The sequence below is a fragment of the Pogonomyrmex barbatus genome, unplaced genomic scaffold (genome assembly GCF_055798465.1).
Source record: "Pogonomyrmex barbatus isolate J1 unplaced genomic scaffold, ASM5579846v1 scaffold18, whole genome shotgun sequence".
Taxonomy (NCBI): domain Eukaryota; kingdom Metazoa; phylum Arthropoda; class Insecta; order Hymenoptera; family Formicidae; genus Pogonomyrmex; species Pogonomyrmex barbatus.
The window spans coordinates 6,691,148-6,710,608 of NW_028297114.1; the positions used below are offsets into that span (position 1 = coordinate 6,691,148).

The 19,461-nt window shown below is 41.4% G+C and overlaps 1 protein-coding gene across 1 annotated transcript in view; it reads left to right on the forward strand.

Annotated features, from left to right (window-relative positions):
- LOC105429794 (homeobox protein homothorax) overlaps window positions 1-19,461 on the forward strand; it is a 167,150-nt gene that overhangs the window by 18,923 nt on the left and 128,766 nt on the right. The window contains exon 3 of the mRNA XM_089075110.1: window positions 4,602-4,750. Within this exon, the coding sequence (XP_088931236.1) occupies window positions 4,602-4,750 (149 nt within the window). The remainder of the gene's footprint in view (window positions 1-4,601; window positions 4,751-19,461) is intronic.

Below are 19,461 nucleotides of genomic sequence, written 5' to 3' on the forward strand. Positions count from 1 at the left end.
TCGTCTCGAGGCTGCTGCGATACTCTCGGATCAACTCGAGCCAGAAGAGCCCCCGGTCTGTTTTGGTGCAACGACCTTTCCCGCGATTCTCAGCTGCATAAAACGATTCGATGGCACCTCACCGTCGAGAGGATGATGGGATATAATATTGTTGTTTTATATATTGAACAAGCTGATTTCATTTTTGAAATTAATTGAGTAATAGAGTTTTCTTTTTTGTGATATTATCTTGTAGTTTATAAAATTTCGCTTTGACGCGCGCGCGTCTCATAAAGTTTAAAGTTACGATCGCGGTTCACTGTTTTCGTGACCGCGAAACCCGATACCCGAAGAGGCGTATACGATGTCCCATCTTTTTTCATTTTCCCTTTTTTCGCCCTTCAGCCAATGGCGTGGTTTTTTACGTGTGTGGTATAGTCGACGTGACAACAAATAAATGCCTTGGTATCAGCAGGTATGCGCTCTTTACCTACACGCTAATGTCGAAGGGTCTCGTACTTTCGTCCTCGTGTCTAAAGTCGTGTGTAAAGAGGAGTTTGTGAGTGAAGCGAATCCGCGTGGTTAGAAGAAGCGCTGACGAGGAAGGGTGAAGAGGAAAAGCGAGAACGAAAAGGCGAGAAACCAAGAAGGAAGAAGAGAGAGGAGAGAAAGAGAGGAGGGGAGGGGGGGGGGAGGGAGAAGCGCGACTCCTCGCTTCGACGGGATGAAAATAAGAAGCAGTTTATTTTCGGCAGCCATATGTGCTGGTTATTTCGACAGTTTGCGCGGCCACCCTAAATAGAGGCTGCAGGCTCGTTTTCGAGGAAGATGTTCTCTCGACTTGACATTTCCAACATGATCATCGGGGTCTGTCGATTTCCTTGGAAATCCTAAACTTTTTGGAATTTAACGAATCACGTAATTTTATATAATACATTTATAAATTAGCATTTACGAGTTGATGTAAGAAAACTTGAATAATGGATCACGGTAAATTTAGCGATGGCTATAAATTCGATTGTGTATATTTTACCTCTTCTTCCGAATTAATATTTCTGCTTAAAACGGCAATCGGACCGATCATTGTCACTGTCATCGTGATATACATATATTTCCGGCGAGAAATCGTATTTCTAATTTTGAGAATGGCGTGCGCGATAGAGATTGACTCTCTCGAAATAGATTATCGCCGACGTATGAGGTTTCTTCATCCATTCTCCTTTCGCTAAGTATAGCTGCGACAGGTTGAGAGAAAGAAACCGAGCACATCGTTCCGGACATTCGCGCATTCGTCGGGAAACGTTATTGGACGGAGTTGGAAGAACTAGGGAGGGAGCGCGAATGAGAGGGAAAGCACGAGCAATGGAATGGCATAAACGTATAATTGGCCACACTTAAATCTCTATAACGTGGTAGTAAAAATGCGCGGTACGCCGCGTAAATCAACACGCAGACGATATGGCTTCTACCCCCGTTGCCGCCGTCGTCGTTGACGTCCGCTACCGAGAGCGTCCTCGTAAACGCGTCGTACAGAGCATACGAGTATACGTGTGAATGAATGTAGTCATGTGTATATATATATATATATATATATATATATATATATATATTTGCTGGCAGATTTCTGCGCCACCGCATACAGTTTGATTGAAGAGTATTCAATCTTGTCGATATATAATCGTTGCGTGCGAGATATGACCTCGTGCAATCAGTTCTACAATAAAGACACAATATATATGCCTATCGTACAAATATTTGAATAATTATTAACTCATTAAAGAACAATTATGATGATGGCAAAAGTCATAATTTTCTGTTAAATAAACGACGGGAGAAATACATTTTAGTTGTAGCGAAGCATTATAAAACGCTTACAATGTTACTTGAAAGTAGGGTGATTTTATTTACAAAGTTTACGTTCGAACTTAGCAGAGTAAAACTCGGTGTGGGTTGTCGATCACGATTCTGATCTCATGACGTGTGCTCGATTGCGACGAGAAACGACATTACATTATCGATGACAGCTTGTGGGCGGATGATCGCACATGAAATACCAGTGCAGCTGAGCTATATACGTGCATCGGTGTATCGGCGAGTACCTAAAGTCAAATAAGATTTTAATGACCTGTCATGGAAAACCGCGTTGTACATTTTGAATGAATTATTGCGATCGTAATGTGATATTTTTTTTAACGCGGCCTTGCAGATATCTTTCGTACGCTAGCAATAAATTTCAATATTTTTAAACTTTTTGGACACGTATATGGAATTTATTTCAATTAAAGCTTTTCTATATATGATTTATAATTTTACTTCTTTTGAAGAATAAAACTCGATAAACCGTTTTAAAATTATTTATTTATTTGTCATTTAATTAATTGTTAGCTAGAAATTACTGTGCGATTAAAAAAGATTTGGTCCGAATCGCTGAGCACGATGAACGAGATACTCTGACGGAGGAGACCATTTTCTTTCGCTGGGACATCGATAGGTCGCCGCCGTACGGTGCCGCACGGCACAGCACGATACGACCGGTACGCTACATTAACTCGATTCAGCGAGTAAATTAACTGCAATCAGAGGGACGTTCCCGTTAGCCATTCCGTTATTTCGCTAGCCACCCGCCGTTCTATGAGCTCGCAAGCCGCCCTCTTCGGCTTTCCAGGCACGCCATTAACGGGCATTTCTGAGTTCGAAGAGAGGGCGAACGTCTAACGTCGTTTTTATCGTATGCGCAACAATCGCCACCAATGGGTCTTACGTCGCGGACGGAAAACAAACGAATGGTCAATGAGGGAAAAAAAAAATGATCATTTGAATGGTTGATTTTTGTGAAATTAATCAAATGGATCCGTGGTGATATAATTCGATTTTATTAAAGATTATTGCCGTATTGCCATTTATTTTCCAATTGTTTGATATCTTGTGTATTTTTGATGACCAAAGAATTTTTGCCTATTGATTGTCGTAAACACTGCGATTACAAATATTTGACATGTAATATTTTGTCTTGATTGTCATTGATAACTGGCAATTTCATTGGAAAATTGTGTTTCGTAGAATTTGTCGGTTCATCAGAATGAATCGCGTTACGACACGATAAATATCCTTCACGCCGGATCGTAGAAGGCGCTTTTTCTCGTTTTCTCTCCCCCGGAGCGTTTCAAGAAAGCGGCACACGCGAGAATACGTCGTACGTGGCACCGATTTCCATCGATCTCCCGTCGTCCCGGTCCGTCCGCTCTTACGACGGACAAATTTTTCGTTTTGCCTGCCCGCCGTCGCCCCCTTCTTGTCCGACGACGGTCTGCTCAACGAATTCAAAGTTAATCTCGGGCACGAGACCGTTCTTTGGCGAGTGAGAGGGGTGAGTTGGCAGCGCCCCCGGGCGACCTGTCATCGTGAACCCCCTGAGAGCTTCGGTCTCACCCTGATCTCTCTGTTACGATAGAACCTTGGGAATCCGGGCCTTGGGTACTACGATAAGGCTTGGTCATTTATAATCCGCTGGCGTAAGTAGCCTTCTACTCTCCTTTCTGGCTGATTGCGAGAAGAAGGAATAAAGGGAACTCCCCCTTCTCTCTCTCTCTCTCTCTCTCTCTCTCTCTCTCTCTCATATTTCCGGCACTCAGGTTCGCTGAGAGTTTGATTCGCTGGGACATTCACGGGAATTCCAACGAAATTTTATTCCATAATCACGTCTAAACTTACATCATAGTGGAGTGATAATGTCATTTTCATCACATTATCATATTATCACAACTTCTGTAATCAATGCATTTTGCGACACAAAAATTTACCATTACAAAGTGTGCCTAATTTTTGATGATATATCGAAATATATTAAAAAAATCAATATATTTAAAAATGTAATATGTTTTATGATATACGATAATTAAAAAAGTAAATAGTAAAAATAGGTATTTCTTATGGGATATGCGGTAATGAATTACTCGAATCACGTTTGATAATAGGAAAATATGACTTCAAAGCTTCTGAAGAACATAACCATAAGCGTCTTAATATCTCTCATTATTGTCCCACGTTTTGAATCCCTAGTGACTGTGCAATTAAAAAGCTAAGATTGATAAATGACGGGGAATTAATGCACGTAGGTAATGGCAAGGTGGGGTGAAAAAGAGGCAGGGGTACGTGGTTGAGCCGAGAACGAAGCGTGTGTTCGGGGTTCGCCGGGTCGAAGGGGGCTGGGTGATTGCGGGTGGCTTAATGGTGTTTGTATGCATGGGAACTAGCCCTAGGGTCGAGGTAGTTATCGCCCACCAGGGTATGGACCGAAAATCGAAGCGTGATTTAAATGCGTCGAAAATTTTTCTTCGACATGCAAAGCGTCTTGCGATTTAATTGTAAACCAAAATTGATTTCTCATTATTTATCATACTTGAAACAATCATGAGAGAAATTGATTTAAAATCTAATATTTTATTAATATTATAATACAAAAAGCTTTATTATGGAAATGACGTTACAATATAATAATCTTAGAAACATGTGACAATTTTGTCTGTTGTCAACAAATAAATATACAATAAAAGATCAGGAGTTGCCGCCATTAATTACCGAGGCGCCGCGTGATGACCTTGGCTCTCTCCTTATTGTTGCAGGTGACGCGAGTAACGCGAGTATCGGTAGCGGCGAAGGTACGGGTGAGGAAGATGACGATTCGTCGGGAAAGAAAAACCAAAAGAAACGAGGTATCTTTCCTAAAGTTGCGACGAACATCCTCAGGGCGTGGCTTTTTCAACATCTCACGGTAAGTCTTCTTTTTCATATAGTGCGTTGATGAACCTTCTCTGTTTTCGAAAGATATTAAACGCACGTTATCAGAGAAACGGAACATGGTTTTTATTTCCGCATCTCTTTCTCGCGTGTGCATTACTTAAAAATTTTTAACACATTTGTAACTATTGAAATTTTTGCAATATTTTAAAATTGTAAATTGTATTATTTTGATGCAAATGTTAAACTATGCATTGAATCTATACATTATTTTAATTAGCGGCTTATAGTTTCTTTAGTGTAGTTTTACATAAATATAATTATCGCAAAAAGTTTACTTTATTCTTAATATCGAGATGCGTTTCTTTCTTCTCGACACATTGATGCGTATCTTTACGAATCACCATCATTGGTTTTTTTATTTCTTTAAGCTTTCGAGAAAATATCGCAGCAAGTGCTTTTAGCACTTTATGTTATCAAAATTTGTTAACAATTAATGGAAAAAGCATATTCCATTGAATAGAAAAAGATAGTTAAAAAAAATTAAGAGAAATAGGAACGACGGGAGACTAATCTCTCGTAATGCCGAGATAAGGAACGATCCATAGCTAGTGGTGGCTTTCGATTCTGCTGGGGCCCAAGTATCTAATGATTCACGGGTAATCTGAGCCGCAAAAAGCGCAACGCGATTAAGGGGGAGAACGAACCCCGGCGTCGGCTGCAACTGCCGCGCAGTTGCGTAACGTTGCGCGAGTATTGCAATACATTGTTCCTCACTGCACAAGTTTCTCTCTCTCTCTCTCTCTCTCTCTCCCCCTCCCCCTCTCCCTCTCCCTCTCTCTCTCTCCGGACACCCCATAGATTTCGGGTGTGATCAGGTTACCTTGCGAGAGCGGTAATCATATTGCAGCTCGGTTAATGCCATTACCGCACTGGGGGAGGTTGGCAGCCACCCTCGAAATCACCCTACAGCCACCTACCGTTCTCCCCCGTCCCCACCTCCCCGTTTCCCTGTACTGTATCGCGGCTTCAGCAACCCCCTAACAACGTGTATTGGATATGACGTCGGGGATAGTGGGTTCATGGTTTAATGCATATACGCTGTTTGCAGGATGACGATACCGCGCTCGTTCGTAGAAAGACGAGCCCGCAGTTGGCGCTCCTCTTGCCTCTTGGTTAATCGCGTCGTCGAGAGCTCTCGCGATGTTAACGACCTCATACGCAGTGCCCAAGTTAAAAGGATTTTAGTGTAAACCAACGACGGTGCATCGGGATTCGATGCGTCGTCCCTCGACGACCGAGTTTCGATGTCTGTCGATTCGTTTAAAGTTTGTTTCGATGTTTGATGAGACCACAGAAAGCTTCAATCAATGTTGTGTTAATTTCTGATGTGGGCTACATGTTTCCATAAATACAATAAATATATATTAATACATTTATGCTCTTATTTTAATATTATTTGTATATAATTATTCTAAATTATTTATGCAAAGATATAATAATAATAATAATTTAGCTTTGTCAAAACTGTACTGTTGTGTTTGCGGATTACCAGTGTGTCGTAAACCAAGTTTCGTTAATGCCAAGTCGTTTAATGTCAAGAAGACTTCAAGAATACAATGTAGTTTTTTTTTAAATTTTCTTTATACGCAGCTGCTTACGAAATAATATATAAGAAAATCTTAATATGTATTTTTGTATTTTATTGGATTATCACAAAAAGTTAGAAATGTGTATTTGCTGTAAATAATGAAAAAACGCCGTATCCAAGACGCATGAAACTCGTTCGTGGTGCCATCCACCAGAAATTACAGAGGTTTTTCGCAACAGTCGTCTCGGGTAGCGTCGCATTCGTCTCGGCGTTATTACGAGCGATTAAGCGACTATATTGCGCCCCAGAATTCATTTGGTGGACGGGGGATGCACTGGATACATATAATACCTTAAAAGAGTAACTGGCATGAAGACGAACTCGTGTATTTACTCGAGTGCCAAGGTCTTTAAGCGTTTCTTCCGACGTTTCATTTTTTTTTTTTTTTTTTTCACCGGACGAATTATGATCTCACGATCTTTTCCTAGTTAATGTTCTAATTTCCTATGTTTTTCTTCGCATCACGATGATGTGATGTATTAATAATATCAAAAGATTGATGACGTATCGCCAATTTAAATATATGTTAGCTATATACCATTTCGATTCAACAACTATAGAAAATGATGACACTCCGCGCAGTTTCTCAACGATGTTTGCGAGTTGAAGCAAGTTGACGGTATAAATTTATTGTGTTCAATGCGAATATGCCGATCGTCGCTCATTCCATTTTCGTCGCGTAGAAGCATCGCCGTCGGGAATTCCAGGTCGTGTTCGGCCAGCGGCTGCCGTCGTTTAGCCTCCTAGCCGGTTAAACATTCGGAATCACGACATCTCCCGCCAAGGAATTTGTTGGGGCGCGCCAATGGTCTATCCCGTTTCGTAGCAGCTAGTCTGCATTGACATGGTAGACGGGAAGCAGAGCCGAGTGCACCGCGGCACAGTTGAATAGACATAGTTTATGTATACACATAGTTTAGATAGATAGAGAGAAAATCGATAGAGAAGGAAATAAATAGTGCTTGGTGGTGAAAAGCGAGAATAGCGTAGCGAGTATTGCATTAAAGCGTGATAAGTGAACATAACGAAAAGGTGTGGCTAAGAAAAGGATGGAAAAAGATACGACGTATCGAAGTAAAATTGCAAGAGAGCTCGCATATATTAGACGAAGATGTACGGAAATCATAATAATGACTTGCAATATGATTTCGATACTAGGACTACACTCTGGAAAGATAAGAACATCGCAAAGAAAGTATAGAGGAATAGAATGCTCATGATGTAGATGATGATCTTTCGCCTATTCATTTGATACTTTGATATGAATTGGGCATTCCAAATGAACAAATAAAGATAAAAATAATCATGTTTAAATGCAACATTTAATATTATATTATATTGTAAAATTCTAATGTCTAATGAAAAAAGTCACATGTTGACTGAGAGCGATTATTCTAAATCTGGATTTGCAACATTGATGTATTTATTAATATTCTTTAAGTTTCATTTTTCATAATATATTTGCACATTCGCGCGCGCTAAAAATTATTATTTAACTTACACATTAAGCATTTTAAACGAGGAAGTAGAAACGATTGGCCGAGAAATTTGAATACGTGTTCACGCTCTTGTAATTCTATTTTGATACGTAATTTACACAGATTGGTCTTAAAGATAAACGACATAAAGAATTGAATAATTATCTTTATATCTCTCGACATTGTGTCAAGGTATACCTTTGATAAAAGAGACGCCGGTATTTGTTATCGTTCTGTGATGAATAAGAATGTAGAAAGAAGAAAATAATATCATTGAAATAGTCGATGTATCGCACAAAACGATCTTCGTGTATACGATGCCGGAGTGCAACTGGAGATTAATGGAATTTCCTAAAAGCAAGTTTATGTATTCGCGTTGGCGCAGATTCCCACGATTCCACGAGCTCGCATGTTTTGCCGCGTTACGCTGACTCGGCGATATTTTCGAAAATCGCGACGTTTTGCCAATGCTCGAATAAAAGTTTCGTACGGCACGAATGTTCGATTCGGTGGGCTATCGTCTTCTTTTTTCAGCGGATTGTTTATCGCCACGTATGAATAATGTAATAGAAGTTAAGTGCATCGAGTCTCCCGAGAGGAAGTCGATGGTGATCCCACTCTCGTTATAAGTACCGTTTCATGCGTTTGCGAAGAGACACGGATCTTTCCTTCATCCCTTTCTCACTTCATAGTGCCCATTCGGATGTTCCGTTTCTCTTTTTCTCTTTCTCTCTCGCACTCTCCGGTTGTCATTTTGAAAGCCAACCACCGACCTCCCCTCGCTGTCAGTCCGACCGTACATACGTCCATCCGTACAACCGGCGCACCAACCAACCAACCAACTCTGCGACCCTCCCTAAGTTTAATTAGACGGAAGAGGAGCATACATCATGGTCGACTCCGTGTCCCGACCTTCCCCGGACGGCGGAGTTGGGCTTTCTAGAATTGTGGGTACCGACCTAGTAGTTCCCCTCTCGTCGTTCCTTCTCATATATAGTATATCTTCGATGTTATATAGTACATATGGATATGGAATTGTTAACACGTTTTGGTACTTTCAAGAGAAATTGAAATTTTTACTGCTGGATTCATTTAGAATTTATAAATAGCAAGCGTGACAAATTTATAAAATATGTTGTATATTTTAATTTAATTATTTCTGATTGATAAAGAAATTTTGGTGTCATCTTGATAAATCATTAGGCATCGAAAATGATATGAGTTAATTAATTTTATATTATATTTAATATGAAATATTTAATTTTTTTAATTTTCTTTTACTCGAATTTTTAATATAATTGATTATAGATTTTTAAATACTGTAATTTCCACATATACTGAATTCACAAAATGATAAATATGATTAGTTGGTAGACATCAAGTAAATCAAAGAATGTGAAAAATAAAGAAATAAGCAAAATAAGATTAAAGAGAGAGGATAAAATCCACATATATAATCCATTTTAATTTACGCGGGAGACATATCCGTCTAGTTTGCAATTTCCTGTTTCTTCTTTCACTTGATCATTCTTTTAATTTTCTACCTTCATTCTATTCCATTTTTGTTTTATCGTCTTTATTGTCATTTTTATTATTCTTTCTCTACGTGGCTCCAGCTTTATTTGTAATATTTTTATATTAGTGAATTCACATTTCATGAAATTTATATTTGCTCTCATTTTTTAAATATATAAGTTATCAAAATGCGATTAAATTTCAAAAGTACATCTGGCATGCAAGAGCAGATATATATTATCTCTGCAGCTTCTATATTGTCTTAATGAGAGAACGGAGTGCAGTCGAGGCAATCAATAAGCTATCTAAGATAGGTAAGACCGGCGTGTTGCAAACCACAAGCCAGCAATGCCATTACCTGCATGCGGTAGAATCCTACAGACCGAAACGTTAGCGCTTTTCCATCGAGATCGATAATGAAACGCGCTTCAGTTGTTACTTTTACATTGATATAGCAACACATCTCGATATAATATTTTTAATTCTTCATCTATCGCCATCAAGATACATGATATATACAAAGTATACAGGATGTAAGGACAAATATCTTACATTTTATAGCACGATAAAGCAGTAGGTATCTCGTACAGATTTTATTTTTATATTTGTCTACTTAAAAAGATCTTGTCGACATTTTGCGATTGTAAAATATTTTTACCAAATAGTAATATTGCGTTATTAAATATTACATAAGTAGTTAAAAATATCTTACTCTAAAATAATGCATTCTTTTTTAAAAAGATACCTGCTCTTTCTCTCTCCCTCAACGTATACACGCAAATTTTATTTTTACATTTATCTGTTTAAAGAGTTGTTGCCGGCATTTTACGATTACAAATCACTATTGTCAATTTTCATATATATATATATAAAAAGAGAGAAGGAGAGAGAAACGACGTTATATCAAACGTGTTCGGACAACAAATTAATCTTCTTTACAAGCGTAACAGTAGTTGAGCGCCACTGTCAACACGTAGTAGTCTCCGGTGTGCCAGTTTTCGTGAAACAGCAACCACAAAAGATGCGGAACTGCCTTCACCCCGGATATCTTAAACAATTTGCATAGACAATCATAGCGGCAGTTTTTTTGGCCATAAAGGGGCTCTCTCTCTCTCTCTCTCTCTCCGGCACTCAACTTGACTATCGCACGACCCGTCTCGCGGCTGGCTGTGCCCGCGCGCCGCCCCCTCCGGTACTATCGGAGCGTTTTATGCCACCATAACCGTAGTGTGGCATGGCCCACTTAGATCTGCTATCTCGGTCCCGCTGTGGTGCCGCTGCGTGCCGGCTGACATCTATTGTCCCCTTGGCACCCCTGGACCGGCTATTATCCACCTGCTTCCGGTACCACTCGCCCGTCCTTGACGTGTCGTGGGGTCAAGGTCCACAGCTCGGTTTGTCCACTACCGCGTTTTGTATCCGCGTTGCTTTGCGATACCTATCACGAGAGCAGCGAACGCGCGTTACGCAATCGGACAATTCTTTCGCGATGCGAAAATCGGCTCCCGGAGGCGATACGATGCGCCCGTTGTCACCCTATCGGCTTCCAAGACGTTTGCATACATCGACCGGCAGTTTTCCGCTTGAACAAATCCTCGAGCCTTCGTTTCTTCTTCACTCGGGAAGTCAATGCTTGCTTTGGTCCCCTGTATCGTCCGTTCTTCCGCTACCTTTTTCCCTAGAGACGTCTTTTATTTTGTCTGTGCTTTCTGATCTTATGACCTGCCTACAAAAGGATTCTCACGCTCGACATTGTTATTCTTACGATGATTCTTACGATGATTCTTACGATGTATAAACATCCACATATCTGTGAAAACTTTTTGTTAGTTACACTTGTATCAAGACGCGTCGTTATGGAAATTTGTAAGAAATATAAGAAAAAAGTAGTTGTTATTAAAAAAATTATCTATAAAGGAAGTGATAAGATATATGTATATTACGCTCTATTGATAAAATATTATTGCATAAAACATTAAAAACAAAAATATGGAATTTATATAATAATTATAAAAATATTTAATCTGATGTTACATCGTAACACATTAAGGAAATAACATTGATACTACGTGATTACTAAACTATTCGCCTCTCTCTCTCTCTCTCTCTCTCTCTCTCTCTCTCTCTCTCTCTCTCAACTGAGAGGAAAACGTGAGAGGAAACGTTGCGAGGGTGGAGGAAGGATCAAATCAGACGACGTAATTTCCTTTCTCGGGACTTGCCAGACAGCTAGCTCGAAGCGACATTTCTGCGTCCTCTCGCTCGTCCTTCAGTCTTCGTCCTCCCGTTCTTCTCTCCGATGAACTTACAACCTTCAACCTCCGCCGCCATTCGGCCGTGGGGCACGGCAACCCCTTTTGCCTTTACCAGTTCTGCTTTGCTTACTGGCGCCGCCTCGCCTCGCATTTGAATATAATACTTGGCTCTCGTCGGATTCGTGCACCGCTAACCGAGGCGAACTGTAATTATGTTGATGCGTGCCCATTGTTGCGTCCGTTTTGTACGTCGTGCTGAATGCCGAAACTCCTTCTTTCCCTCTTGAGTTCTCTACCCTCGCCCACTCGCGAGATTACAGACGAAACCGCAACGGATGCACCTCGTCGACTTGGCGGCGCATCGTTTCGTAACGGAACCACCCAGGCGATTTGATGAAATTTCGCCAATTAAGTTTTGACGGCAGGAAGAAGAAGATAGATTTTGTGGGTGGTTGAAAATCAGCCTCGCATCGTTACGCGCGAGTCCACGTAAATTGTAAAAATATTTTTTATTTAAGGTCACTAGTCACGAGAGAAAATCAAATTTTGCGAATATCCGAGTGAGGAGAAAAAGGGAGAAAACAGCGGGTGAAAAAAAGGAAAAGAATCTTGAGTGCCAGGAAGATAATTGCAAAAAGTGCAAGCAGGCAGGGACCTCCACCGGAATCGCCACCAGCAGCAGCGCGTCGCTTCTCGCGCGACGATCCTACGTCGAGCCCGTACCCCCATCTCTGTGTAAGGGGGGTAGTGCGCGGAACTGGGATTAGACTGTCGCTCCGCGACAGCGTAAGCCCCTATTTTTGCGAAATTTATCGCCGTTAATCCTTCACTTCCCCGCGCCACTCCATCCCGCCTCTCCATCGGCCGTTGTTCTCGTCGTGCTCCCCGCTTTTTTCCTCTCTTCCTCTCTTGTCGATATGAAAAATAATAAAATAGCCCGTCTTTATACACCCGAGCGAGCTCGCCGCTTCTGTCTCTCCCCCATTCTCCAAGCCAGAAGCATACCTACTCGTCGGCGAATAATCCTGGCTGGATTTAAAACATTCGTATCTTGAATATGCATTCATAGGTTTAAACCGAGGGCCGCCGGAGGTACGCGCGTAGATCCCGTCGTCGAGCGGACAGAGAAAGGGGAGAGAAAGTCGTGCTCTCGCGTCGTGTACGTATCCTACACGCGTCCTACACGCGTATGTATGTGTGCACGTATATCCATTTACATGTATGCGACAACGGGGCACGGCACTGAGCCTGGTATTAACTCGGCCACTCATTAGCCTTTCTGGTTCTACTTGTCGCTCGACGTAATCTCACGTCCGTCCCAGCCGACCGTGTAGGCTTAACTTTGATGCAGGGACATCGCTAATTCCCGGTTGCCTTTTTGGACTGCCTGGGACTGCCCGTACGCTGATTTCGCAGCGCAGCGCTATCACTCATCCGGGTCATTTATTCTCTTCTCGGATCACACGGCCATTTCTTCGAGTTAAAGATAACTTTATTGCATTTGTTGCATTTGTTGCGCGCGAAACACACAGTATGCACTTTTCTCAGCGACACACCACCGGGATAAATTCGTTACGAGAGCAGAGCGACGCCATAGCGCCTCCGCTCGTGATTAATCTAATCGCAAGTGTCAAGCATGGCAGTGGATTATGCTCGCTGCTTATTAACGATCTTTCGTGTCGTTAGATATGAAGTAAAGAATACACGCGATGTATACGTGTAACAGCGATTTACATTTCTCGCGCTGCAAACGTCGATCATCAATGGACAGAATTTTGACGAAAAACGTGTACCTTTTGATCGTATAAACGTTTATTATCGAGCTATCGATGTGATGCACGATCGATGTCGCGATATCCCATCATCATCACTCAACTACGTCCGGTAAAACCTTTGGATAATCGCTTAACCGCCCGCAATTATCACAACTTTGAAAGCGGTGGGGTCGACGTCCCATGAGGCACCATAGCGGATTTATGGCATTCCACGTTGTTCTCCATGCATCAGAATGGTAGAGACCAAGGACAAAACGTTGCTCTCTCGCTCTCTCTTTGGATCCGCGTATTCACCCGTCGACGTTAATGATCGTTCCGTGAACGCCAATCCCATTAAGGTGCGTTATCCGCGCGCGATTCCCGGTAGACCTCTAAATTCCTTCTAGGAGTCTAGGTAACGCTTCCAAGATACAAAGATGAGAAACGGAGTGCGAGGTATACGAGAAAGGATTGGGCTTGGAATCCTTACGATTCCGTCTATGTGTCGCATGCGCGCGCGCGCGCGCGCGTGTGTGTGTGTGTGTGTGTGTGTGTGTGTGTGTGATTCGTCGGTACGCCAAGATATTTCGCGTGTGTTGAACAGGGTTGAGAATATCGGTGGCACCCCATTAAGGAGAGTGCTGGACATCTAAGCCATAGAATGCAGCTTTAAAGACCCTATCGTGGTCATGGGTCGATCGGGCATATGCGTGCGTAGGTTGCGTATCGAATCGTACCTGTACTTACGGCACGTAGTGGACCAAAGTGGCATCAATACTTGATGTGCCTTCGTATATTCCAAGTCTGTTTATCTCCTCTCCTTTCTACCCCTAGATTTTTCTCTCTCTCTCTCTCTCTCTCTCTCTCTCTCTCTCTCTCTCTGCACGCCGGGGTCAAGCTTGGAGATGTTTCTAACGGTCGGCGCTTTATATTATTCACATTACATTAAGCTTTACTTTCTCGGTGGTCACAGGGAATGAGTCGGTAAGATCTGCAGACGCGATGATATAACTGACGGGAAACTGCATTTGTTCTATTCTTGCGATCAAGGTAGTTACGGTACGAGGACATTCGAGTGACACTCCGATACGATCGATCTATTACGGCATCGGGCGTTGGCTCGCTCGCGAGGACAACACACAAGATTTTGATCTCAATAAACGCGTTACCTTTTGATCACAGGAAATAGCATTCTCGTCAAGAGATAACTCGATTTTATTCGAAAAAATATACTTTTTATTTTGCTATGACATTGTAGAAATAAAATTTTTTAATTATTTTGCAAAGGAAATAAATTAAAACGTGCAGATAAAATAATCTATTTTATCGAGATATATTTGTTAGAGTATCTTTACACATACAGTTATTTTCTTCTTATACACTCTCATATCTCGTGTTTCTAATAGATTGTTAATTTCGTTAGCCACATTCATAAAATAATATTAATTGATCTCCGATAAAATATCAAACAAAACGCTGAGCATTTTCAATTGATAATGAAGGATGCAAAACAATGGGCTCCCGAATAAATTACGTCCGATAGATCAACGCTAGCAAATTATACCGGAAGAATAAACGACTACGCACCATGAATTTCTGTGACGTGTAATTAACGGAACATTAATAATTATTATATATATAATCTAACGCGCATTTACATTTTGGTATATAATTCATGAATCGACTGATTTCACAATTATTATAACTTGTTCTTTTACTCATTCCCATATACCTTATGTATGAAGTAAATAATTATACTTCTTGGTTTAAAAATATGTATTGATTGTGAAATAGAGAAGAAACATAGATGTATATTTAACGCAATTTAAATCTATTTCCAAATACTAAGTTGCTCGTCGTACTCAAGTTCCTCTCAAGTTGGAACGCAAGGACGGGACGTCGGACAGCCGAAGCGAGTCACGTCAGATTTTTGCGGCATCTTTGCCGGTGGACGACACGACGGTGTCTTTGCCGCTCTCATACAAGCACTGCCGCGATTGGACGGTTAACGAACCGGCGAGGCGAACGAACCGCTGCGGCGATTCGCCACGCGCTTCTCTTCTCGCTTCTCGCGCATCCTCCTTTTATCGGATTGGGCGTCCAGAAGACGAAGAGAGCAAAAGAGAAAAGCGAGAGTCGCTTCGTCGGCTGAACGGGGCTTAGAGTAGATCCGGATTTCACGGTCTTCAGACGGTATCGTTCCCCGTTTTCTTCTTCTTCGTCTTCTTCTTTGCTCCTTTCTCCATTCTTACACTTTCTTGCACGGCGACTTCTGAGAGGCGACTCGTTTCGCGGTCGATGCCGCATAAATGCCCGTCGCGGCATATCCCGCGCGAAAGAAGGCAATGCGAAGGAATTGCACTAAAGGACTCAGTCTTGGGAATTTCTGTGATTATCCGAGACTATTATCAATGTCCTATACATCAAATTTTTCTTTCATATTGTTTACACAAAGAATTAATATTTAAATTGCATAATAATTTACGTCTTAATAATAAAATATTTAATAAGAGATTTTATATTTTCCATTCTATACTTTTATGGTTTTGCGTATGAGAAAATAAAGACAGAAATCTTGTAAATTTATCAAGGATGATTATTTTTGCTTGAATGAAATATATCGATTAAAGTTGTATTTAATTTTACTTAATAAAAATTTTCTCTCGAAATATTTTGAAGTTAAGAATTTGGAGAATCGGTTTGTATGAAGCTCGAGACAGTGTATCTCCTTTCCGCGGCATCTCGAAATGGGAACCAGGCGGTCTGCAAGACGCCTCAATTGCGGGAATCGAGCCGACTGGGTCTCTCACACGCGCGCGATTCCGCCATCCTTTAATTCAGGCTGACAGGTGAATTCCTTCCCCTGCGCGCTTCTCTTCCTCCGCAACGATGCTATCCCTCGGGGTAAGATAGATCCGTTCCCGGGATTTCCTACGGGATCCGCTGGATCTTATATCACGGACGGCCATCTCTATATAAGCAATTCCGCCCTTCGTCCTGCCTCATTCGAATCGTCTATAGCGCGACTATTCGATCTTCTGGGAATCCAGATATGCTGACTTCAGGGTAGCATTGTGATTGTTATATTAAAGCTATTTGATTTTATGTTACCGAGTATTGACGACAAAAAGGAAAGAAAAAGAGAAGAATGACGCGGGCGTTACGTTTTTCACTTGGCTATAATGAAATGTAAATTTCAATAATTATCGTGAGATTCCGATATCGATAAACGATAATAATTGTTCAATGACGATATCGATTAGGTTTTTATATAATTATCGGAATTCATTTTTTTTGCGTTCAACGTTGTGGAAGCTGATTAAATTTACCGTTGCTTTTTATACGATCGAGAGAAAAAGATCGAGAGCCACGTGGACATCCCAAGTTCAACCCCAAATATAATTGGTATTCGCGGCAATCGTTTCTGTCTTTGAACGAGATCGAGTTGGACCAATTTACAGAAGAAATCAAAATGCATATACCGCATTCGGCGTATTCGCATGCACGGAGCTCACGCCGGAGCGATATCGCTTTCAGAATGCCGATGTCAAATTACATTAATCGTAATATCATGAGATATAGACCCATGCTACATAGAGATTACATCAGCAAAAAATTCTGCAACGCGGTGCATGCTAATTGGACAAAAATCTGCTTGGTCCTCGGCCCTGTTTCTTCATTCTCATCTGTCGTTCGGCCTCGGTCCGCCGCGGATCGCGCGGATCGCCGAGCGTAGAGAGAACACGACGAGATAGAGATCGGCTTTCGCTTCTTGTGAGTGTCACTGTAGGTAAAGTACGCATATACAAGCCGGGAGACTAACCGCCAGAGAAACAAGGTATAACGATTTTACAAAGTATATATCTCTCTCTCTCTCTCTCTCTCTCTCTCTCTCGATCCTCTTTATCTATTCCCTCCTCCATCTTTTTCCATACCTCTTTCGCTTTTTCCAGTCGCACGCACGATTATAGCAGCGCATTACACGAGTACGTGATGCTTTCGTACATGTATTTCTATCTACGTGTGCGGATATCTTGGTACCGTTGTGGAGTTCAGCGTCGATGCATCTGGTAAGGGAGAGGAAGAGAGGAAAAAGGGAGAGAAGCCGACTAGCGAAGAACCATTAGTCATGATTAGGCCGTTGACATTGACGCCGTAGCTGGACGGCGAGCTCGTGGCTCCGGGCAGATGGAGTCCTTTGATACACGCGAGCCAGGTCGCGCACGGCATGATCTTCGCTTCTCCTTATCTGCGAGTTATCTCTAGAGACCAGTCGTAATCGCGTATGATTTAACGACGTTACTCACGCCTTGCACGAGGAACTGAAGCGCGTAGACCACGCAGATCCCCAAGCAGACTCAACGTCGGCCCAACTAATGGTGGATTGATCATTAGAAACTTATCTCTTATTCTGATTTTCTTAATAATTGAAAAATATTCATTTTTTATAAATTCTATTTTTCGTGAGTTTTCAACATTGTTTTTATTTCGGAATATTCGCTTATATCTCGAATTTGATTAGTAATTGATCACAATTACGATGGTTAATTATAATGTAAATTATTGTAATATAATTATTATATAATTATTTGAGAAAGTGTAGCTGATATTTTTATATGCAAAGTAACAAGAAAAAGATTATTGTATGAAATTCTATATCTATTTAGTTAACCAACATATGATATATCGTATGTGTTTAGCAATAATACAATGCAAGCAGTGTGCAGCAAAAAAAATTGTCAAAATAATACGTATTTGGTGGCATCTTCTCAGCATGTTTACCTCGCTATGAGTATCTACGATGATGACAAAGTTTTTGCGACCGCATATTGCTATAGTCGGATCTCACGAGGGCTTGGCGAATCGCATTCCACTGTCTTTCACGGGCGAGAATAAGCGAACTGCGAGGGCTGAGGAGTGCGAGACCGTAGAAAACATCCATGGACTGTGCCGGCTCATCAACGCCTCCGACTTTAACATCGGAACCCATTGGCGCCCTCTGAACAATGCCATCTGCATTCCGATCCTGTGGGCGAGAAAGCGGACCGTGGATTCTCTTTCTTGCCCACTTGCTAACACTGTTCAGGATGACAGACTGCCATTCCAGAAAACATTCGTAGGAGGTCTAATCGTTATATCTATACGTAATATCTAACTCGTAATTCGTAGTTGTACAGAGAATAAGATATAATATAACGATAAGATAATCAACTTAATAATCTTATGTACTTGTGTACAATTGCTCTAAATTAGTCTGAAAGCGTATGAAATATTACAATAGCTTAAGCTCGTGATGACTCAAATACATTAAATAGTAGTTGTAGTGCTAGATAAAAAAAAAAAAATGCTAAGAACTCGAAACCAGGCAGCAATTATTCTCGACATATTGCATTCTTCAGCATGCCGTTTGGCAAATACTGCGCTCACGTGCGAGAGATATAACCTGGTCGTGGACCGATGAAAAAGTGAGGAAACGCGCGCGCGCGCTGCCGCTTCTCGCGCCAGAAACGTTTAAAGCGAACTGCGTGATTTATCAGCACGGCGCCAGCGATGCAACCGTGAATTTCGCAGAGCGGGCGTAAATGAAGCGTCTAACGACAATTTCGCGGCTGTGGAAGACTGCGGAAGGAACGGATAGAATGGAGAATGCTCGAGGAGTACTCGCGTTTATATGTTGCAGCGCTCTTCTTCTCACTTCCTATTTTTATCGTACCGGTTGTACCTTCGAGTCGCTTCTTGTCGCTTTGAATCCTTTCTTTAGGCAAATTAAGACGTGGTATGATGAAAAAGCCTGTAAGAACAGTGAATATTGTGAAGTGACCGACAAAATGAAAAAAAAAAAAGAAGAAATGACGCATGGAAGCAAAGAAGCGCGCATCGAAGAAGTTCATTATTCATTATTTTTTTTTTTTTTAAACAGCGATATAGAAAGTGCAAAATAGGCACTCTGCGCGTTTTTCAATTTCTTTTTCTTCTTTTTAAACGCCATGTAGCAGAGGAGAACATAGAATATGAGGAAAAAGGCACAAAGAAAGCGCAGAGGATAAAAGCGATGAAACATAGTACAGAGAAATTGAGCCGGAGAAAGCATG